At 34.7% G+C, this 24,623-nt stretch overlaps 1 protein-coding gene across 1 annotated transcript; it reads right to left on the bottom strand.

Annotated features, from left to right (window-relative positions):
* Window positions 1-1,877: 1,877 nt before the first annotated feature.
* LOC111044332 (uridine diphosphate glucose pyrophosphatase NUDT14) lies at window positions 1,878-22,297 on the bottom strand. Its single transcript, XM_022329448.2, has 6 exons — window positions 21,799-22,297; window positions 19,585-19,628; window positions 16,342-16,406; window positions 14,679-14,883; window positions 10,897-10,970; window positions 1,878-2,434 (listed from the first exon to the last, which is right to left on the bottom strand). The coding sequence occupies exons 1-6, from the start codon at window positions 21,877-21,879 to the stop codon at window positions 2,277-2,279; spliced, it is 627 nt and encodes a 208-aa protein (XP_022185140.1). The 5' UTR covers window positions 21,880-22,297; the 3' UTR covers window positions 1,878-2,276.
* Between the last annotated feature and the right edge of the window lie 2,326 nt (window positions 22,298-24,623).

The following is a 24,623-nucleotide window of genomic DNA, read 5'->3' as shown; positions in this document are numbered from 1 at the left end:
ATAGGTTATGTCCATTCAAATTTCTACACCAAATCACAATCTAAAATATAAATTAGAATAAAACAAACAATTTTAAATTTGGATGGATTAATAATAAAAGTTTCTTAAAAACATGAAACAAACTATAAATTCACAAAATAAATTATGCGGTTTTATACAATGAAATAACAATTATTCTGGGGCAGCAACCAAACAAACCTTCAGAATATGTTCCGTAAGCAAAAGAAAGCAATCAGGGTTATTGAGGGAGCCGAATCTAGGGTTTCATGTAGGCCAATTTTCAAAAAACTCAAATTATTAACAATTCCAGCCCTTTATTTTTTGGATATTGCATCTTTTGTTTACAGTAATAAGCAGAAATTCATGGAGAATAACATTTCACACAGATACCCCACAAGACATAAAATGTTTACCCTCCAGTACCCCACTCATAGACTTTCGCTCTTGGAGGGGGGACCACATTATGCTGGGCTCAGAATTTTCAACTGTTTGACGGACGAACTTAAGAGTGTTGACAGTCATGGTAAATTTTATACAGCTCTCAAAGATATACTGACTGAATGCTGCCCGTATTCATTAAGAGAATGTTATGAGATCTTCTCATTGAAATCCTAGAGATCAGAAGTTATCCAGACGATTTTGTAAAATGAAAAACTTCCCCTCAATGGAGGGAAACCATATACTTGATATATTTGACATGTCGTAACACCGTTTGAGCTGTGCTCATCATATGCGGTTTTATACGATGAAATAACAATAACGATTTTAGATTCCCAATTATCAGGTCTCAGATATAATTTAAACGAAAAATTCGAGTAGAAAAGATTGAGCATGAAAATCTCTACATTTAATGTCTTGTAACATTTTCACCTAAAATTGAAAATAAGCTCGAAATTCGAGAAAATGTGATTATTCAATTGTAAACTGTATGCAACAGTTGATTCTATTAAATCATTCACTATGAAGCTGTCACCAGCTGGCTCAGATCTTTGAATAGTAGACTTGAGATGCGCGTGAACACTAGCGTTAAGTGATCAATTTTCAAAACAGCAAGGAAAGTTGTGTGAGTGCACCACACCAGATTTTTCACTTTTCAGAACGAGTCGGCAAGAAACTCTGTAATTGGCTGATTGGGTTTGCGTTCGGCATTCAGCTAATAATCAGCCAATCGGAGAGTTCCCTGCCCTGCCGACTCGTCTGAAAAAAATGCCTCATATAGTCTCGTCCTAAGGTAAAGTTTAACAGGTACAATTCGACTATACAGCCGAAAACCTGAAGGTTAGGTCACTTATTAAGGTGCGTACAGACTTTCGCTCTGCTCCGCAACCGAACGTCACTCCAGCAGAGCGATTGATGATCGACCGGGGAGCAAGAGTGGCTCGACCGAGGAACGCGAGAAGATCTATCATCTTCCGTAACGTTCATGATGGGTGCGACTGCAGAGCGGAGGTGGAGCGACTGCGGTGCGATGGAGGAACGAGGGCGGAGCGTGCTCGGTGCGGGTTGGGGGCGCGTATATGTGTACGCAGCTTAAGATGTGACTTGGGTGTGCAGTAGTTTGAGTGCTGTTGCAGGTCACCTGTTACAAAACACTGTTCGCCTGTCAGTCGAAAATAATGTCCGATGAAGCAAAAACGAGGTATATAGGAGGTCCTGAATGAAACGTTAGGTTAGTAGCTGGCCTTAACAGATTTATTATTTTGGATACTCAAAATTTATTCAAAATCGACCGTATAATTCTATGAGTAGGAAGAACAAAATCCAATAATGCATAAATATTTTAACGAATTTATATTTATTGCAGTCTCCAAAAAATAGGATCACATCTCATTTCAAATGTGTACACAGAGGATATGCCAATTCAGAAGATGGTTGAATTCAAGTTACTCCAGGTATGGTTATAGTTAATTGAAATTATATATTTACTTAATTGAAAATTGGGTGCTTCTAATTTAGAGATACCTTGTTGGGAATTTGTTCTTACATCTACAAGTGAGTTTCCTATAATGTATAGTGCATTTTCAACAACAGTATCTAAAATTATTGGCTGTAAAAGGTAGTGATTTATATTATAATAATGGCAAAGTTCATCCTTCCAGCCAGGTGGAATTTGAGCGGAAAGCTGATTCTATTGAAAATGATTTACAATTGAATATGAGTGAGGAATAAATACAAGGAGAACCGAGAAATATAAAATGGGGATAATATCAATAAAACGGAATTGAAACAAGAAATTACATATCACGTCATATTAAAAACTGCACCAAATGAATGATCTAAGTAAATTTGCTAGCTTTGTTGAGGAAGAACCATGTTAGACCGAAGAGGAATGAAGGGCCTGATCTGAGATTATCCGTTTCCAAACACTTTTTGGCTTCTTCCAGTGTTAATTCAACCACTTCGATACATTCTCCTTCGCTTTCAAGGCCGCCTCCTAGAAAATTTAAGAGAAATCAATCAAAATTTTGACATTATAAAAAATCTGGTGTGGTACACTCACACAACTTTCCTTGCTCATTGAACTGTAAGCCTCATTCTCAAACGAGAATAATTTAGGGGAATAACATAATGACGATTGGCGGTAGCATATTTGAAACTACGATCAGTCTACTATTTATGTGTATATATAATAATTGTTTTCAGGGTTCTTTTTCCTTTGTGTAAATTGTGAAATTCGATGATTTTCTAAAGTCGTCAAAACAGCTGTTGTACAGATGAAATATCTCGACTATGTGTTCTTTTTACTTTCCTTGCCCTATTACCTACCATAGGTAAGGAAAGTATTGCTTTCCGAAAAAAATTAAGGTACCCAAATTTCTATACGTTTCAAGGTACCCTGAGTCCAAAAAAGTGGTTTTGGGTATTGGTATGTATGTGTGTGTGTGTATGAGTGTATGTGCGTCTGTGTACACGATATCTCATCTCCCAATTAACGGAATGACTTGAAATTTGGAACTTAAGGTCCTTACAATATAAGGATCCGACACGAATAATTTCGAACAAATGCAATTCAAGATGGCTGCTAAAATGGCAAAAATGTTGTCAAAAACAGGGTTTTTCGCGATTTTCTCGAAACGGCTCCAACAATTTTGATTAAATTTATACCTAGAATAGTCATTGATAAGCTCTATCAACTGCCACGAGTCTCATATCTGTAAAAATTTCAGGAGCTCCGCCACAACTATGCAAAGTTTGATTTTAGATTCCCAATTATCAGGCTTCAGATAGAATTTAAACAAAAAAAGTTGAGTGGAAAAGATTGAGCATGAGAATCTCTACAATTAATGTTCAGTAACATTTTCACCTTAAATTGAAAATAAGCTCGAAATTCGAGAAAATGTGATTATCCAATTGCAAACTGTTGGCAACTGTTGATTCTATTAAATGATTCACTATGAAGAGATAGCAGACCTCGTATGTCTCCAGCGTTATTGTCCTGTCACCAGCTGGCTCAGATCTTTGTTTATAAGTAGACTTGAGATGCGCGTGAACACTAGCTTCAGGTGATCAATTCTCATAACGGCAAGGAAAATTGTGTGAGTGCGCCACACCAGATTTTTATAAACTGCTCTACCTAGACCTACCTACCTCATGCACGAGAAGGAGGTCACAAAGTCAATTTCTCTAGGATGGGGTGGACCCCCCATTAGTTTCTCAGGAAGGAGACTCATGCCAGTTGATAGAGCTGATAAATAACTATACAGGGTATGAATTTGAAAAAAAATCGGTCAAGTCCTTTTTTTGAAAATCGTGAAAAACATGGTTTTTTAGTAATTATCCGCCATTTTTCTCAAGAATATTACGGAATTCCTGAAATTTTTCCAGAAATGAGACTCATGTCAGTTGATAGGGCTTATAAATAGCTATCCATGATATAAATTTGAAGAAAATCGTTAGAGCTGTTTTCGAGAAAAACAAGGTTTTTTTAGTAATTATCCGCTATCTTGAATTGAATTTTATTGAATTTATTATTGTCGGATACTCATGGTATAAGGACCTCAAGTTTAAAATTTCAAGTCAATCGGTTAATTGGGAATGGAGTTATCGTGTTCACAGACACACACACACACACACACACAGACCAATACCCAAAAATCATGTTTTTGGACTCAGTGGACCTTGAAACGTATAGAAAACTTGAAATTAGGGTACCTTGATTTTTTTGGAAAGCAATACTTTCCTTACCTATGGTCATAGGGCAAGGAAAGTAAAAATGTGATGCGACAATGTTGAAAATATACATTTTATATTTCCAAATAATTATAGAAGACAATCTGATTGTACATAATAGTATTCATAATATACTATTCGAAAATTCTTTCATTTGTATAATAATTCAAAATCTTTCAAGTTACCATATTATTTTTATTTGTGTCCAGCCTATTGTTATTCTTTGAAAACATTTAATAACGAATTTGACAAAATTATTAGTTTCGGTTGATGCAGTATTAGGACAAAACTTGAACAGATGTTTTATAACAAAGCACTTTCAATACCAAGTTAGTGCCGGTTGCACAGCAGCCGGTTAAATTTTAACCTTGATTAATTCCACAAGAACCAATCAGAGAAGCCGTCTTTTCAAAAACGCCTTCTCTGATTGGTTCTCGTGAAATTGATCACGGTTAAAATTTAACCGGCTGTTGTGCAACCGGGCCCAAGATATTAAAAAGCGGTTTCGTTTGAAAAATTGTGAAGATTAAAAGCGGAATTGATTGGACTCTACAAAATAAAATCTGTACGTGAAATAAAAGCGAAACTAAGCGATAAAAGCGATATTATTAAAGAATAATATTCAATACAGATCCTTTGCTCCACCATCTCCTTACAATTTAAGATCACCAGTTATATATCAGTTACCTCGATTTAGAAATATATATGGAAAAAGATCACTCCTCTACATGCTTCCAAAATTATTTAATAAATTGCCTCTGAATATTCGTGATTATACAAAAAGTGATGTTCTTAGCTATGTAATAAATAACAATAATCTCATATAAAGAAACAGCTAGCAGAGATTTTGCTGGTAAATTAATTTTATTGAGTCACTGCCGCCAGCTAGAGCGACCACTTATAATTATTTCTTGAAATTCAAACTTCATTTCTCAATTTTTCCCCCATGTATGTTTATTATAATTTTTGTTTTCATAAATAGTGAATACTCATTTTTTATGATTTGATTTGATTGATATTTTTCTTTTACTTGAGTAGTTTATCTAATTTCTTTTCTTAAATTTTATTATTCTAGTTCCTAGATAAGTTCACCCTCCTCACCACCTCCCTTCCTCTACATCTTCTTCTTACTTCCCAAATTCCCTTTGCATGCAAAAAAAATTTTTTTTCTCTTCCTCTTATCAAATTTTTTAATTTTGTTTCTTTGTAATGTACGATTCTATAATTTGCTATGTATACTTATATATGCACCTACTGAAAAACCTTCAGGTTTAGTGGGACCTCCAATGTAAATATTTTGTTCAATAAAACTTGATTGATTGAATGAACATCAATAAATATGAGCCTGTTGCTCTCTCCCAGTTGCTTTGTGATTGTATTAATAAATGAACGTATGAATATGATTTCTAGGAAGAGCAAAACAAGATAATGTGAACTTGAAAGGTTAGTGAAAGTGTGATTAGGAGTTTTTTAATTTTTATTGCTCCATCCCGGCACCAAAACAACTAATGTTGGAAATAGTTCTGAGACCAGAACCTACTATCAAGATTTCTCAACTGGAAGAAAACCTTTCGAGGTTGTCATTCACAATTGTGCACATTGGGTCAAGCGATGTGCTCTAGTTGGTTTATCTCAATTTTTGTGTAATGATAACATTTTCAGCATTGGAAAGCATAGTACTGGTGACACAAATTTTATCACTCAGTTCAGAGCTTTATCAAGCTCCGTTATGATTGTGATGGCTATCCCAGTCGAATTGATAACAGATTTTTGTAGCGGTCTATCGTTGTTTATTATCAATCATGTTAGTTTAAACTGTTTTCTTCTATTCATATTATGTTCTGGTGGAGCTGCTTTTGCCAAATTGATTTTCATTTGTTCAAAAGATTCATTTATTTTTCCCCCATTTATATCAAATTTATGGAAAGGAGTGCAATTGTTGATTGATGCTAGTTAATTTAAACTTCAAAGTTAGCGAATGAATAATTCTGAAACGACTCTTTTAAGCTCAATTGATGAAGTGAATGAGTTTTTTGATTCGGATTCTGGTATTTTGTTCTTCCATCAAAACATCCGAAGCCTAAATACTAATTTTGATAACTTCCTTTCATACATTAATAATTTAATAACCAAGCCACATATAATAATTTTAAGTGAAGCCTGGTTGCAGGATATGAATGAATTAAATTTATATAATATTGTCGGATATGAAAGCTTTGCTGCTGCTGGTTCTGTGACGAGGGCGGGCGGTGTTGTGATCTTTGTTCATTCTTCTATTACTGCCACTAAAAAGGATTGTTGCATTGCTGACTGTGACTCACTGTTACTTTTTTGTAAATACAAGAATTATTTATTTAATGTGTTAGGTTTGTACAGATTTCACCTAGGTGATCGGCATACATTTATTGCCAGTTTTGATAGATTCTTGGCTACCACCAGCTCAGATTTATATTGTCTAGGGGATGTTAACCTAAATGTTAGTGTTTCGGATGTTTATAGTGATTCGTATCTAAATTGTCTCAATGGAAATGGTATGCAGCAGTTAATAGATATAGGGACGAGGGTAGTGGGGTCATCTTCAACCTGTATTGACCACTTATCATATCGTTCAAATCTTTTTGTCATTGACAAAGTTGCTGTCATTGAAACCCTAATCACGGATCACCGGGCGGTGGCTTGTATTTTGCCTATAGTTATTGAAAAGAGAAGGATTCAGCAGTCTGAATTTAAAAAATTGGACCACAAGCGTTTGAGTACCTTATTAAAATATGAAAATTGGGAACCTGTCTTTGAAGAACCCGAAACTAACAAAGCATTTGATATTTTTTATCAAATCTTAAATAACTGTATTGTAGAATCACAAAAAATATTAATACAAACAGAACATAAAAATGTTAAAGCCCTGGATGACTCCTGGTTTGTCCAATGCCATATATGTAAGAGACAAATTGCATAAGATGCATAAAAATGATCCAAACAATTTGATCCTCAAAAGAAAATTCGTAAATATGAAAGATAAAATAAAAGTATGGGTGAAAGAGGCCAAACTTCTATTTTACTCTTCACAGTTATTCATTCAAAAACATAACCCCCGAGAAAAATGGAAAACAATAAAAACACTTTTCCCAGTAAAAGACAATAATAAAGATACGGATATTGTGTTGCAGGAGAATGGTATTTTAATTGATGACAACCGCCTAGTTTCTGACGTAATGAATAAATACTTTATTGAAATGCCTAAGAATCTTTCTGATTCTTTCCTGCTTTACCCACCCATATTCAGGCACAATCTTCAGAGTCCTTCAGAATTAAAACTAGCCATAAATCTATTTTTTTCAGCCCTGTTACACTTGTTGAACTCATAACATTTGTTGACTCTCTTTCTACTCGTAAAAGTTCGGGTGACGATGTTGTGACTGCTAGAATCCTTAAAGATAACTTTTCTTCTATTTCTTCAGTTCTTTTATATTTGTTTAACTTGTCGTTGGTATCTGGTTGTTTTCCTGAAATACTGAAGTCGGCTACTGTTGTTCCCATCTTCAAAAAAGGAAATAAACTCAGTAAAGAAAACTACAGACCCATCTCATTATTACCAGTCATGTCAAAACTATTTGAAAAAATTATAAAAACTAGATTACTTTCATTCCTCAATAGCTGCAACTTTTTTTCGGCCTGCCAGTTCGGTTTCAGGGAAAATCTTTGTACAGAAATTGCCTTACAGAATCTTTTGGAATATGTCTATTCAGGATTAAACAGTGGCTGTAGTGGCAAAACAGCGGGAATCTTCCTGGATATTAGTAAAGCATTCGATACAGTTAATCATAGTCTGCTGTTCCGCAAGCTGGAGAGTGCTGGTGTAAGGGGAATTCCACTAGATTGGTTTAAGTCCTTCCTACAGGGTAGGAAACAGTATGTGAGGATCAGAAACGTTGCAAGTGAAGTATTACCCATAACTTGTGGTGTGCCGCAAGGTTCGGTTCTTGGCCCTATTCTCTTCTTAATTTTTGTAAATGATTTGTATAATGGTGAATTGAATGGACGGATAACTGCTTTTGCGGACGACACTGCTCTTTCATATAAAAGTAATAACCTTCAAGATTTACATCAGAAAATGCAGTCTGACTTGAACAAAATATCTCTATGGTTTACATGTAACAAACTTAAAATTAATGTAGCCAAAACTAATTATATGATGTTCAGTCTCTCTGGAAGTGCTGACTTGCCTGCTCCACTGCGCTTTCACTCTCCGGTTTGTTCCTATTCTAGCTGTGACTGTCCCAGTATCAGTCCAGCAAAGACTATCAAATATTTGGGTCTTTCACTGGATGAAAATCTGAATTGGAGGCAACAAATTGAAACTCTAAAGAAGTCTTTAAGGTTCTATTTGATGATTTTCCATCGCATTAAATATTTGTGCGATTTTAATGTAATGAAGGAACTTTATTTTTCATTTGTACATTCCAAAATTGAATATGGAATCACATGTTGGGGAAGCTCCTATTACGCTAACCAGGATCCAATTATTAAACTTCAAAAAGCTTTTATAAGATTGATAACGGGCAGTAGGTTTGATGATCATACATTTCCACTGTTCTGTCATCTTAGAATTTTGCCTGTTAGGTTCCTATATGTATTCAAGGTTTTGTCATTGTTCTTCAATATAAGTGGAAATAGAGGTGTGACAATTGATTACTGTCAGCCTGTTACCGCACTTCGACAGACCAGGCGGACTGCGGCTTCCCAAGTCAGATGTCCTAAACCAAATTGCACTCTTTTTCGTAAAACGTTCATTTTCCTGGCACCTAGATTTTATAATGCTTTGCCGCTTGAGGTCAAGAATGCCATTGCGGCATGTAATTGTGGAAATAAGATTAAGAGATTAATTAAAATTTGGCTTTTGTCACTCACTCCCGAAGCTCTAAAGTTTTTATTCATAATTATTGTTTAATCCGTCTATTTTTCTTTCCATTCTGTTAACTTTGCATTCTGTTATCTTGCTTTTCTTTTTATTTTTTCTCCTCTTTATTTTTTTTGTATTTTCCCTGCTCTTCTTACCGTTTTTTTTTGCAACATAAATCAATAAATTAATCTTTTCACACAATTTGAATCTCTATTTTTAATGATTTTCTTTTGCTTTCTCTAATTAGCATCATCTCTTTAATAATTAAATTACTAATATCCTATTTTGATTACAGCCCATAAATGTTTTTTTATCTTTCTTTTTTCTTTTTTTTCAGTCCATTCTATTGCTTTAGTAAAATATTGTGTTAGACTCCCTCCAGCGGTCCGTAAGTTGCATCTTACGTGCTGGATTGTATTTTTCTCAATAAGTAATAAGTTGCATTATAATATTAAAATATCTCATATTATAAGATTTTGTATATAATAATCTTGTTTGTTTGTTTTTGATATGCATGTATTTTACATTTCCTTGTATTGTGCTTATTGAGAATAAAACTTCATTCATTCATTCATTCATTCACAATAGAACAATTATTACTTTCCTTGCCCTACTACCATAGGTAAGGAAAGTATTGCTTTCCAAAAAAATTAATTACTTTCCTTGCCCTACTACCATAGGTAAGGAAAGTATTGCTTTCCAAAAAAAAATTAAGGTACCCTAATTTCAAGTTTTCTATACGTTTCAAGGCCCCCTGAGTCCAAAAACATGATTTTTGGGTGTTGGTCCGTGTGTGTGTATGTCTGTGAACACGACAACTCCATTCCTAATTAGCTGATTGACTTGAAATTTTAAACTTAAGGTCCCTATACCATAAGGATCCAACAATAAGAAATTCAATAAAATTCAATTCAAGATGGCGGAAAAAATGGTGGATAATTACTAAAAAACCATGTTTTTCACGTTTTTCTCGAAAACGGCTCTAACGATTTTCTTCAAATATATAACATGGATATTTATAAGCCCTATCAACTAACAGGAGTCTCATTTTTGGGAAAATTTCAGGAGCTACATAATATTCTTGAGAAAAATGGCGGATAATGACTAAAAAACCATGTTTTTCACGATTTTCTCGAAAGCGGCTCTAACGATTTTCTTCAAATTTATACCATGGATAGCTATTTATAAGCCCTATCAATTGACATGAGTCTCAATTCTGGGAAAATTGCAGGAGCTCCTTAATATTCTTGAGAAAAATGGCGGATGATTGCTAAAAAACCATGTTTTTCACAATTTTCTTAAAAATGACTTGACCGATTTTTTTCAAATTCATACCCTGTATAGTTATTTATCAGCTCTATCAACTAGCATGAGTCTCCTTCCTGAAAAACTAATGGGGGCCCACCCCATCCTTGAGAAATGGACTTTGTAACCTTCTCGTGCATGAGGTAGGTAAGTAGAGCAGTGTTTATAAAAAGAGCACATAACTTAGTCGAGATATTTCATCTGTAGAACAGCTGTATTGACGACTTTTAAAAAAATCATCGAATTTCACAATTTACACAAAGGAAAAAGTACTCTGAAAACAATTACAGTATATATACACATATGCAGTAGTCTGATCGTAGTTTCAAATATGTTGCCGCCAATCGTCATTATGTTATTCCCCTAAATTATTCTCGTTTGAGAATGAGGCTTACAGTTCAATGAGCAAGGAAAGTTGTGTGAGTGTACCACACCAGATTTTTTTTCAATTTCGATTTAGCTGACATAATATCAAGTATTGCCAACGCTACTATGCAGTGGTAAAACTATGCCTATCTCACCTTTTCCTGTCTTCATGCTGTCAGTGACTTCCGTGTAGTACATTGTTTGGAAATTTCCATTCAAAGCGCCTTGTCTGAAACAAAAATTTCCCAAGACTATGTTGAAACGAGGAATAATTGTGTATTACTATGTGTGAGGGTGAAAACATAGTGAGCGACGAAGGTAGCTTCAAGCTTGAGAGTGTTGCATGGTGGTGCACTCTGGTGGCGAATCGTGGAGCAGTATGTTTTAATACATGCATTATATTCAACACTCAAGTTCGAAAATACTTTCGCCGCTCCACAATGTATTCCCCCTAATCACAAATAAAAGGTGGAGATCTTCATTATTCGTCTGCAGTGTAATGTGGATAGAACAGACAGGGTTGGGCAGGGAGTAATATGATTTGAAATAACAGTTACTCACTCATTTTCAAACGAAGCTCGACATTTATTTTCAAGTGTGTACCTTGAATGTTGCCATTATAAAAATTAAAGTGGAAAAAATTAAAACATTGATTGTATATGAAAAAAACATCTCTTAAATGCTGTCCGTTTTTACTTTCCTTTCCCTATTACCATAGGTAAGGAAAGTATTGATTTACGAAAAAAAATTAAGGTACCCAAATTTCTAAATTTCTATACGTTTCAAGGTCCCCTGAGTCCAAAAAAGTGGTTTTTGGGTATTGGTCTGTATGTGTATGTGTGTGTATGAGTTTATGTATTTGGAGCTTAAGGTCCTTCCCCTATAAGGATCCGACACGAACAATTTCGATAAAATGCAATTCAACATGGCGGCTAAAATGGAGAAAATGTTGTCAAAAACAGGGTTTTTCGCGATATTCTCGAAAACGGCTCCAACAATTTTGATTAAATTTATACCTAGAATGATCATTGATGAGCTCTATCAACAGTCACCAGTCCCATATCTGTAAAAATTTCAGGAGCTCCGCCCCATCTATGCAAAGTTTGATTTTAGATTCCCAATTATCAGGCTTCAGATAAAATTTAAACGAAAAATTTCGAGTGGAAAAGATTGAGCATGAAAATCTCTACAATTAATGTTTAGTAGCATTTCCACCTAAAATTGAAAATAAGCTAGAAATTCGAGAAAATGTGATTATCCAATTGCAAACTGTTAGCAACTGTTGATTCTATTAAATCATTCACTATGAAGAGATCGTAGACCTCGTATGTCTCCAGCGTTATTGTCCTGTCACCAGCTGGCTCAGATCTTTGTTTATAAGTAGACTTGAGATGCGCGTGAACACTAGCGTCAGGTGATAAATTTTCATAACGGCAAGGAAAGTTGTGTGAGTGCGCCACACCAGATTTTTGTCCATACACTCTTGTAGACGTTCTGAGAAGTTGTCTAAAGCATTGCACGTGGTACCGCTCGAATTTATTGTTTTATTGTTTCACTCGGGACATCAAGGGTTCGTTTGTTTATGGATACACGTGCATTTAGTTAGCCCCATGAAAAATAGTCACAAGGTGACTGGACCGGTGACCGAGGAGGCCATTCCACATCTCCACGAAACGAGATGAGGCGTCCAGGGAAGGTCTGCCTTAGAAATTCCATAGCTGCTCTCGATGTATGGCATGTCGCCTCATCTTCTTGAAACCATATACTATTGACGTCATCTTCTCAATTGTGGCACAAAAAATTCACGCAGCATCGTTAGGTAACGATCCGTATTGACATTGACGGTTCGACCGTTTCCTCAAAAAAAGTAAGGGCCAATAATTATTTTTTCCTCCACCTACTGTCTAAAGTACTTATTTTACTCCCTGAAACATAATACTAAAGTGTCACTTTTTCGCTCTCAGTAGTAAAAAACAGAAAAACTCCCTAGGGAGGAAAAGTGACTACATTTAAATTACATGGGAAGCATCTCTATTTTAAAACTTACATTGTAATAGGTTAGAAGGTCTAAGCTCAGATGAGAAAGCGTAATAGAGGTGTCTGTCATTGAGTCAACTGAATTCAATACCACAACAAGAAATTTGATCAACTCATGAAATATATGTTTGTATGATATTATATTCTTAATATTAGTAGACGATAAAAATTTCAACAATTTTTAAAATATTCTATTCTATTCAAAATACCAGCCAAAAAATATTTTTGATCTGCAATTCAAATCTGAAATGCGTGATCTGGAGTCAGCCATTTTTGGTAGCCGCTCAGCTGATATTACAACTTTTGCCGATAGATAGCGCAATCGGCAGTGCCAATCAGCCGACCGGTTTTTAGGTTTTAGATTTTAGGTTATGTTGTTAGGAAACATTGTCACCAATACGTAAGTTATTAAAATGATTTTATTTGCAGTTTTTATAAAAAAATGTAGATGAGGAAAAATGTTGTGTACATCACGAGCGAAAAATACTTTTTCTCCCTCAGGAAAATTGTTGCCCTCGGCTTCGCCTGGGGCTTCAAACTTTTTCCCACAGGGAGAAAAAGTCGTACTTTTCACTCTAGATATACAAATAACTATTTCGCCCCACTTGGATGTAATGAGCTGGTTTTCGTGCGTCATATGGAGGCCGAAAATGATTGTTTTCTGACCAGGCCGGTAAAAGTTTTTCGGCCCTAGGGCTGTAAAATAACCTTGAAGTCAGCTGATTCTGATTTGATGTGAACATGTTTACAAAATAGTTTATGAAACGGAATTAGTTTATGCTTCTAGAATTGAGTAAAGTATTTTGCAATAAGATACTACCATTTTATTTGGATGAAAAAAATAAAGATAAGATATATATTATAAACTATTCAAATTCGATTTTCAGAGTAGGATAGAACTTCTAACCTAAACTTCCGAAGTCAACGACAACAAGCATTGTTGACGTTGACATTCAGATTGGCCAAATTTAAAGTGTGCTGAAACAGCTGATCAAAAAACTTTTCATTATTCGTGTTTATTATTCAAGAATCAAAACATTTATAATAATATCATCTTATTGTCATTTGGAAGAATAAAAAGTATGAACTCAACCTCTTACATAATTGAACAAAATCTTTTAGGTTATTTAGACAAATCAGAATAAAAAATAAAAATACTTGGACAATTTCTCGATATTCAGATTACCTCAGATTTGTTGGAGCTATGACCTTCCTGTTTTGCTTTTGGAAGTGCCTAATAAACAATTATTCTCATATATTGTTTATTTTTCTGTGTGGCGAAAAATAACGTTCTCACCATGGGCAAAAATGTTTTTCCAGCTCTCAAACTTTTCTAGTCCTCGGCCTACGGCCTCGAACTTGAAAACCGATTTCGAGCCGGAAAAGTCTCATTTTCGGCCCTAGGTGCGAAATATACTATTATGGGGCTACCTAAAAGCTCGTGTATACACAAACAAACCACGAACCCTTGAAGCCCTGAGTGAAATAATAACACAAGAAATTCGAGCGGTACTACGTGCAATGCTTCAGAGGAGTATGGACAACTTCTCACAACGTCTACAGGAGTGTATGGACAAAAACGGACAGCATTTAACACATGTTATTTTTCGTACATAAACAATGTTTAATAATTATTGTTTCCTATTCAATTTTTATAATGGCAACATCCAAGGTACACACTTATAAAATAAATTTTTAGTTTTGTTTAAAAAAATGAGTGATTACCTCTTATTTCAAATCATCTATACCTCCCTGCCCAACCCTGTATTTGACCCGAACTATGATTTATCAACCCACTTTTAAAACAGAAAATTTGTGCTTCAAATTTTTTATTTCATTTCAATAATAATTATGGTAGCCTTGTAAGAAAAATGGATGAAATTTCCGTATGATGCATTACCTGCAAGTCAATATCTTTTCTAATTTATCGACAGGTACGTCGTATCCACATTCTTCATGGACTTCTTCTCGAGCAATCTCAATGAGCGGCAGATTTTTGTCTACAATGCCAGCACAAATCTCCAGAGTGAGACCCAGCTCGGCTGGATACTTCTCAGTATCAATCACGTCTCTCTCTTCCTCTGGAATAGAATTGTAGTACACAGCTGCAACAATTTCAAATAGTATTACTTCATAACTTTTCATATGAAAGTAAATTTCAGTTCTTCGACTGGTAGTAAAATATGATATCCTAATTTATAAGAATATCAGTAATCTAAACTTAGTTGATTCTCTATTAGGGTGAAAAAATTGTAGAAGAAAACATTGGAAAGGTAGCTTATCAAGCTTAAGAGTGTTGAATCATAGAGAAAAGAAAGCATAAGAAGATATCCCATGGTATAGGTAATTTATGTTCCAGATTTCAAGCCGATTTTTTTGTTAACTCAGCTGATTACTGTCGACTACTGTCTATTATTACTGTTTTGGCCGGGTGAGAGTGTAAGAACTACCAGCGTCACATAGCTTCATAAGAAAGAACTGCTAGGACTATCGGCTTGAGTTAATATTAAAATTTGAAACATATACCCTATACCATGGGATATCTAATTATGATATTTTTTCTCCATGATTGAATGTAATGATATATGAATCAACTTGTCCACAATGTGCGCCACCATTTAAATACATTGTTTAACCCTAGATTTATTTCATCATTATATTAGTTTTGATACATGTATAATGGAAAATCAAAAATCAATCAGGAAAAACGCATTGCAAGAGTTTCTTAGTACTGTATTTAAAACGAAATAAACTCAGCTATAAAAACTCAATATAATCAAACCATAGTGAGATTCACTATAAACTGTCAGCAGTGTATGAATGGGGATCATTAATCATCAAATTTCTTGTTTTCAAGTATTTTCACTGAAAATTGGACCCAAACTGAACGAAACATAACCTGCTTTTTGGACTAGTGTATTAAACAAAATTTGGGGAAGAAACAGTTTTGGGCTGTGCCTGTTGATCCTTCCCCAATCAATTTAATGATTTGTTCGTTTTAGCTAAATAAATGAATAAATATTATTTACAAGCATTGCTTCAACAGTTTGGAGTGAATCTCATTAAAACACCTCATTAACGGTAATTGTAAGCTTAGCCAAGCATTTGTGCTGTATAGTGAGTTGTTTTTTCTGGCTCTAAATTTTGTAAAATTACTCAAAAATTTTCCAATTAATGGTGATTGGAGTGTGATATTTTTGTTTTTTTATTCTGTTTTCAACCGTCAAAATTTAAAATCTTAGTTTTCGTTGTTTTTTGAGTGAAAAGGGACTAAATTTTAGTTAAGTGAAATCATAACCCTATTTTGGACTTTTTAAGTGTTATCTAAATTTGGGAAAGAAATAGTACAAGGAGTATCCTTAGTTTTTCTCTCCCAATCAGTGCTTCTCTGTAAAAAATATAAATAAATAAATATTATTATTTGTTCAGGAATAAGACTGAGAAGAAAACGTCCAAAACTATCGACTAAGCGCATTGAATATTGTGGTTCATCAGTCTTGAATAATATTATGATTTGCTAACTGTGAATGGATAATTAATTTATTAATAAATAATATAATTACCAGGCCTGAATTGTCTCACACAGACTAGGACTTTCCTTGTTACATTGAAAATAATAATGTAAACGCTGAAAAAAGATAGTTAATATTTTAGAAATTAAAGAACAATAAGTTATACCAAGATAACATTTAACAATAATTGCTATGAATGTGAATTATACTAATATTTTCATGTACTATTGTATTAAATGAGATTTACAACAAATTATTGACTTGGCAGTTAAACTTTTTTAAAGAATCTTAATAATTTTCACTCATAAGGAAGGTTTTGAATGCATTTTTAGCATTTAGCCATTGTTGAAAATGGACCCAATATTTCAAAGCGCTGATCCACTGGTGTTAGTAATAATTAGTAGTTGGTGCCCAACATTTATTAGAACATACAAACGACTTTGTCCTTCAGTAAGTCAAAAGTGAGAACTCGCTGACGCTCGTTCAATTAAGAACAATAAGTTATAACAAGATAACATTTAACAATAATTGCTATGAATGTGAATTATACTAATATTTTCATGTACTATTGTATTAAATGAGATTTACAACAAATTATTGACTTGGCAGTTGAACTTTTTTAAAGAATCTTAATAATTTTCACTCATAAGGAAGGTTTTGAATGCATTTTTAACATTTAGCCATTGTTGAAAATGGACCCAATATTTCAAAGCGCTGATCCACTGGTGTTAGTAATAATATTAGTAGTTGGTGCCCAACATTTATTAGAACATACAAACGACTTTGTCCTTCAGTAAGTCAGAAGTGAGAACTCGCTGACGCTCGTTCAATTTCAAGATTGGTTTTAAATTTCTATACTAGAAGTGGAGAAATTCATCTCTCGTTCAGTTCTTTAGTGGAGCAGTTTTTTTCAGGTCGAGTCAATTATGTTAAGGTGAGCGTGCACTAGGTCGGTGGAGCAAGCTCTACTTAAAAGTATTTTCTTCCAATTAAGTACTGTCAAATTTATTGCTAATGAATGTATAATTTATTTTTCATGCATTATATATTTTTGAATTGTATTATAATATTAGTTGTAGATTTATAGTCTACAAAGACATCATAATCCCGATGATCTTTTGAACCAACCATACCAAAATAATGTGAGATCAAGAGTATTATTTTATTTTGAGCATTAATAAACAAATAATAAAAATCTGGTGTGGTACACTCACACAACTTTCCTTGCTCATATTTGAAACTACGATCAGACTTCTGTATATGTGTATATATAATTGTTTTCAAAGTACTTTTTCTTTGTGTGAATAATAGTGAAATTTGATGATTTTTTTAGTCGTCATTTTTTTAAAGTCGTCAAAACAGCTGTTCTACAGATGAAATATCTCGACTATGTGTTCTTTTTATGTACTGCGCTACCTACCTACCTCATGCACGAGAAGGAGGTTACTAAGTCCATTTCCCAAGGATGGGGTGGACCCCCCATTGTTTTCCCAGAAAAGAGACTCATGCCAGTTTATAGAGCTGATAAATAACTATACAGGGTATGAATTTGAAAAAAATCGGTCAAGTTATTTTTGAGAAAATCGTGAAAAACATGTTTTTTTGATTATTATCCGCCATTTTTCTCGAGAATATTACGGAGCTCCTGCACTTTTCCCAGGGAAAAAACTCATGTCATTTGATAAGGTTTATGAATAGCTATCCATGGTTCAAATTTGAAGAAAATCGTTAAAGCCGTTTTCGAGAAAACCGTGAAAAACATGGTTTTTTAGTCATTATCCGCTATTTTTCTCAAGAATATTACGGAGCTCCTGAAATTTTCCCAGAAATGAGACTCATGCCAGTTGATAGGGCTTATAAATAGCTATCCATGGTATAAATTTGAAGGAAATCGTTAGAGCCGTTTTCGAGAAAACCGTGAAAAACATGGATTTTTAGTCATTATCCGCAATTTTTCTCAAGAATATTACGGAGCTCCTGAAATTTTCCCAGAAATGAGACTCATGTCAGTTGATAGGGCTTATAAATAGCTATCCATGGTATAAATTTGAAGAAAATCGTTAGAGCCGTTTTTGAGAAAAACGTGAAAAACATGGTTTTTTAGTAATTATCCGCCATTTTTTCCGCCATCTTGAATTGGATTTTATTGAATTCCTTATTGTTGGATCCTCATGGTATAAGGACCTTAAGTTTAAAATTTCAAGTCAATCGGTTAATTAGGAATGGAGTTATCGTGTTCACAGACATACACACACACACACACACACACACACACACACACACACACACCACACACACACACACATACACAGACCAACACCCAAAAATCATTTTTTTGGACTCAGGGGACCTTGAAACGTATAGAAAACATGAAATTAGGGTACCTTAATTTTTTTTGGAAAGCAATAACTTTCCTTACCTATGGTAATAGGGCAAGGAAAGTAAAAATAGAGGGCGCGATGATAATTCTAGCCCCTTACCTTTCCCAACATGTGACTGAGACACTGAAAGTTTTGAGGTGGGGGTAAGAAAATAGGCACTCTATGAACTTTTCGCCTCTAAGATTGACGTTTCTATTCTATGCTGGTATTTTTGGACATTGAGCATGCAGAGAGAGAGAAATAATGATTGAGCGAATACTTAGCATGTTAATGTTTCAACAAAATTTAAATCAATTGCTGAGACTAGAAGACACATGTTTGGTAATCACAAAATAGTTATTTGTGCAACTAGTGCGCAAAGTGACAGTTTGCTGCACCGAAAGAAACGTTTACGCCCGAGCCGTAGGCGAGGGCGGAATGGTTTCTTGAGTGCAGCAGAGGAACTTTGCGCACGTATTTCACATTAAGTTTTTCCTACAGTTACCATTGAATATGAAAAGTGGGTAATTATGGGTAAAATTGCCTGAAATCCATCAAATAACTTAGTAGTGTTTGAATGGCGAGGCGGCTGTGTGGTGTGTGCTGTGGTGGCACTGTGCTGTTGCTGTCCTCGTTATAATATATAATAGTAATAATTAGCGCGTTGTGCTTCGTTGCACCTCTGCTCACTATAGCAGCCACAGCAGTCACTGTTACCAACTTCATTTTGATTTTGCTGCACTGTTGCTCCATATAACATACTGAGTATTTTGCGTTGCCATGTTGCAAATCTGGAGTGCAGAAAATTTTTTCCCGCACTAGAGCGGAAAAGTGATTCTTTGCGTTCCTTAATCAGTGCAGCAATGGCCACTTTTCAACGTAACTGTAGGAAAAATATATTACAGGATCCTATGAAATTTTGAAAAATAATTACCTTTGATGTACTTTGATCATGTCCCATGCCTTTTTCACTCCATTCTGTAAGAAAAGTATCAGTTAAGGTACTTAAAATTTTATGAAATTCTTCAGGATAGATCCCATTTTTAAAATAAATTATTTTGATAGGGCTACTTAAATGTTCAATTATTGTAAAAAATTATAAAAATCGTATTCTTTTTTATATTTTTTATAGGAATACAACTAGTTTCGAGCACTTTGTGTCTCAAGCACACTTGAGCACAAGTGTGTCATTTCGATAAATTGTTTTACTAGCAGGTATTCTTAATTTATTTTTTCATGATGTGTCCCTGTGGGTCTGGTACCTTATGGACTTGACTAATCTAGCCTTATGGTAACTTATGGAATAACTAAAATAACATTTGTGGACTTACTTGAATACTTGAAGTCGTTGCCAAGAACTGGGGTTTCCAAATAGGCAGTGTCAAGTTTTCCAGTCAATTACAATAATCACAGTAATCTTTACAGTAGTTACAGTAATCTTTGTTTGGAATTTTTGTTAATGCTGTGGAGGTACTGTATCCTAAAAATATCTGCTCCTCAAACAACTCTCGAAGTGGCCTTTCTATTGGTTTCTTCACCTCAGTTATAATTGGAACCTTGTGAAGACTGTACTGTATCCGTAAGTAAGTACGTGCTAAATATCCTTAGGAAGAGATCCTTGGTTTCAGAAAAAACAGATCAATCATTGATGCAATTGATTTTTTGGTCCATAGAGTTTACAATTGCTTTGAGATGAGTGGACTTGCTAGGCTCACCCTGTGTGATCTTAGCAAGGCATTTGATACGAAATTTGCAAGCCATTTTTTGTGTATTGGAATATGCGCTCAAGTACTCTCAACAATAATTTTTCCATTTTTCGACCGAATTTGACTTATGATGCATGATTTTGGACCGCCTTGACGAGCCGAGAAGAATGAAGTGTAGTACGATGAAATCGTTAGCATTGTTGTCAGGTGTACCTGGAAATCTATATGAAATAGAGCGCTCTACCTGATCTCAGATTGTAGAGCACAAGAATACGCCCAGAGGGAATTTGGATTATACATCTAAATGGTAACAATCGGAAGATATTTTCGATCAAAAACTAAAATTCATCAAAATTGATTTTTTCTTTAAATTTCACTCATTTTTGAAAAATCAAAACTCAGTACTCATTGGAGAGTTCCAAATGATCTCATTTTATTCAGAATTTTATAATCTAAAAAAAAAGGCGGGAGCAAATTTTTCTGTCCGATTGCGATATTTGGCAGAAGTAGCTAAAAACTGGAAAATGAGCCGAAGATACGAGGTTTTTGGGCCACTCTGTATATAGCAAAAGGAAATTTTGCATGAAGAAATTAGTTCTAGACTTCTCTTATGTACCCAAATAATATATTGAAAAATCAGGACTATAATATAAATTGGAAGCACACTCCTTTTTTTATGTCTATATTGACTGGACTTTTAAGGTATTAGCTTTCTTGCTTTTTGCGTTTTTTGACGTGTCGTTGTGGTCTTGTGATCTAAAATACTGTACTGAACCCCTAGGAATTTTACGAAATGAGGCTGGTCAACATTTTTATCATTTATCTGCACATTGATTATGGTTTGTTACCCTGGAACTATTTCTATGTCTGAATTGTAGAAAATGGGATTTTGATTCATTAATTCATAATTTGAGTTGAGGAAGTTACTGGGCTATGGCATTCATATTCAAAAAAGAATCTTTCTCCAACACACTTGCATCCTGAGAGCTGCAAATGGACACATTTGCATCCTGAGAGCTGCAAGTGGATACATTTGCATCCTGAGAGCTGCAAATGTATCATCTGCATAGGTTCATTACAAACTCTCCTGGGATATAACTTGTGGCAAATCATCTACATTATAGCAAAATAGCAATGGGCTAAGGGCCTTGGAAGTATAAAGCCCTGGAGTACACCAACCACCAAACCTACATCGACACTCTATTTGATAAGTAATATTAATTATTTCCCCTTTCTCTTCCATTGTTATTTCAACACATTGAGATCTATCCATGACAGGACCAGAACCATTCCAGTTCAACATCTCTTTCATCCACCCAACTCCAACTTTCTCAATAAAATTGCGGTAGCAACCCACAAAGTTTGCACAAACAATTTTGAATTGATGTCTAGAAAGAGTCTAGAGAAAATGTCTAGAAAGGTTGAAAAATATAAAAACTTACTTCTTTGTAGTGCATTTGGTATGGCTTGATGTATTTTGACTCCTTCAACACCGACAAACTCACATCTGAGATTTTGAACATATTGGTTGCTGTTTAATGTTAATATTCTCAAATCATTGAATATTTATATTTCAAAACAACTAAAATCAATTGTATAATTTTATATAAGTATAATATAACTAGGCTACTTTAGTTTTAATATTCATAGGTTATATCTCATATCAATATCGTATCGTATCGTCGGAGACTTCGATGTTTGGAAATATCGAATTACTTCGATTTTTGAAACCCGCAAAATATGTTTAATTGTCCGCGCCTACATTCAACTCAAAATAATTATTAGGAAACCCCGTGATTGAATTATTATTGTTGTATGTTATTTGAAGTATTAAAAAGTTTTATAATATCATATATCCATCTGTATGCACTCCTAATAATAGTATTGCGGTATAAATAAAAGTAATAATAATAAATTACTCAAGTTAAAAATCTGGTGTGGCGGACTCACACAACTTTCCTTGCCGTTATGAAAATTGATCACCTGACGCTAGTGTTCACGCGCATCTCAAGTCTACTTATAAACAAAGATCTGAGCCAGCTGGTGACAGGACAATAATAAGATTTAAGATTCATTTACTTTACTTTACTTTACTTTTATTTTTACCACCTATATCATTGAGATCAGGGGCACGTCAGGTAAGGTAGGAGGGCGAGGTTAGGGTATCAGCGGAATCTCCGTTGAGCGCTTAGCTCCATGAATTCTTGTATTGAATACAGAGGGTTCTCAGTCAGATACTTTTTGAGAGCCTTTTTGAATTGGTTTTGACATTCAATTTGTTTGAGGTCATCCGGTAGACAGTTGAAAAATTTACACCCTGAGGAATCTGGCTGTTTTTGTGATTTTTGTAGTCTGTTGTAGGGAATTTCAAGATCATTTTTTCTTCTTGTGTTGTGCTTGTGGATATTTCTTCTGTGTGGCTTGTCTGGTTTGAATTTTTTTATATGTATTATTGCTTTAAGTATGTATAGAGATATTACAGTGAGGATCCTATCCTGTATGAAGTATGGTTTGCAGTGTGTATCGTGTGGTAAACCATTTATTATTCTTATTATTTTCTTTTGGAGAATTAATATTTGCACAATGTAGGTCTGCGGGGCTGCTCCCCATGCTATTATTCCATAGCCCATGTGTGATGCAAATAGCGAGTAGTAAGCCATCAGAGCAGTTTTTTTGTCAGCTATTGCCTTTATACGTTTGATGGCATAGAGGGCTGAGGATAGTTTACCTACCAACTTTTCAATGTGTTTATCCCATGTTAGGTGTGCATCAAGTGTAATTCCCAAGAATCGTGCTGTATCTGTCACCTCTTCATCAGTATCTAGTTGGTTTTCGGTTGCTGATCTTGTATTGAAATTTATTACTGTACTTTTGGATGTGTTTATATTGAGTTTTAGGTTTGTCAGGGCTGTTTTTGTTGAAGCTATGGTAGTATTATAATTTAATTGTAATTCGTCCTGGTCTTTTCCATTTATGATTAAAGTTGTGTCGTCGGCGAATAGAACACATTTAGAAAACATTGGTAGTTGTTTGGGCAAACCGTTTATGTAAATAAGAAATAATAATGGTCCCAGCACAGATCCCTGCGGTACTCCGTTTTTCATAGGTTGGGCTAGAGATCTGGCGGTCATGGTTTTGCCTTTGTCCTTGTATCTAAGCTCCACGCACTGGTATCTGTCTGTTAGGTAGTCCTCCAACCACTTCCCCGCTTGGCCTCGTATTCCTATTTTGCAAATTTCTGTTTTTAGAATGCTCCAGTCTAGACTGTCGAAGGCCTTTTTTAGATCTAGAAAGATTGCGGATACCTTTTTCTTTTGTTCCCAGTTTTGTGTGACAAAACATAAGAGGTCTGCTAAGGCTGTATCTATTGTCTTATCGTTTCGGAATCCATGTTGGTGAAGATGTAGTTTGTTGTTTAGTTTCAGGTAATTCAGAATTTGCAGGTATATTGCCTTTTCCAGGTATTTTGATGAAGTAGGCAGTGTTGCTATTGGTCGGAAGTTTTCTATATTTGTTTTATCATTTTTTTTTTATACTTTGGATAGACAAGTGATATTTTCATGTAGTCTGGTACTGTTGCTTCTGCAATAGAGGAGTTTACTATTTGTAGAATCGGGTGATAAATTTCGTCACGACAGTGGTAGAGCAGTTTTCCCGGGATCCCATCTATTCCCGCCGAGTGTTTATGCTTGGTCATTAGGAAAATTTCAATCAGATCTCTTTTTGATATGCTCTCGAACCTTTCCAGTAGGGCCTCGTTTTCCTGGTTTGTGGCAAGATAAGAATTTGGTGGAATTTGCACTTGAGTATTGGTTTGGCCAACATTTACGAAGTAGTTATTGAAATATTCCACTAGGGTGTGAGGGTCTGTTTCTAGTTTGTTACCCATTACCAAACTCAGTACGTCATTTCCTGTGCTCTTCTTCATTTTTCGTTCCTCATTTATTACCCTCCATGTTTCTTTAGTTTGATTTGTTGACTGCTTTATTCTGTCTGTTATGTATCTCTTTTTTTCTGCTTTGACTTCCCTATCATATATTTCCTTTGACTGTGAGTATTTGATCTTGTGTTCGTGGGTTCCGGTCATCTGGTATAAGGTGTTGGCATCAAGTAGCCTCTGTCTTAGGTCTCTAATCCTTTCTGTAACTTCAAAATGTCTTGTCTTTTTTCTGTTTATTCTTCCTGCTTTGAAGGGGCAAATGCAGTTCATGTGGTATAGCATGGTCTCTACAAAAATGTTGTACTTCTGATTCACTGTTTTTGATCC

The sequence above is a fragment of the Nilaparvata lugens genome, chromosome 4 (assembly GCF_014356525.2).
Source record: "Nilaparvata lugens isolate BPH chromosome 4, ASM1435652v1, whole genome shotgun sequence".
Classification (NCBI taxonomy): Eukaryota; Metazoa; Arthropoda; class Insecta; order Hemiptera; family Delphacidae; genus Nilaparvata; species Nilaparvata lugens.
The sequence above is the reverse complement of the archived record's forward strand: the minus strand, read 5'-3'. Positions and strand labels throughout refer to the sequence as shown.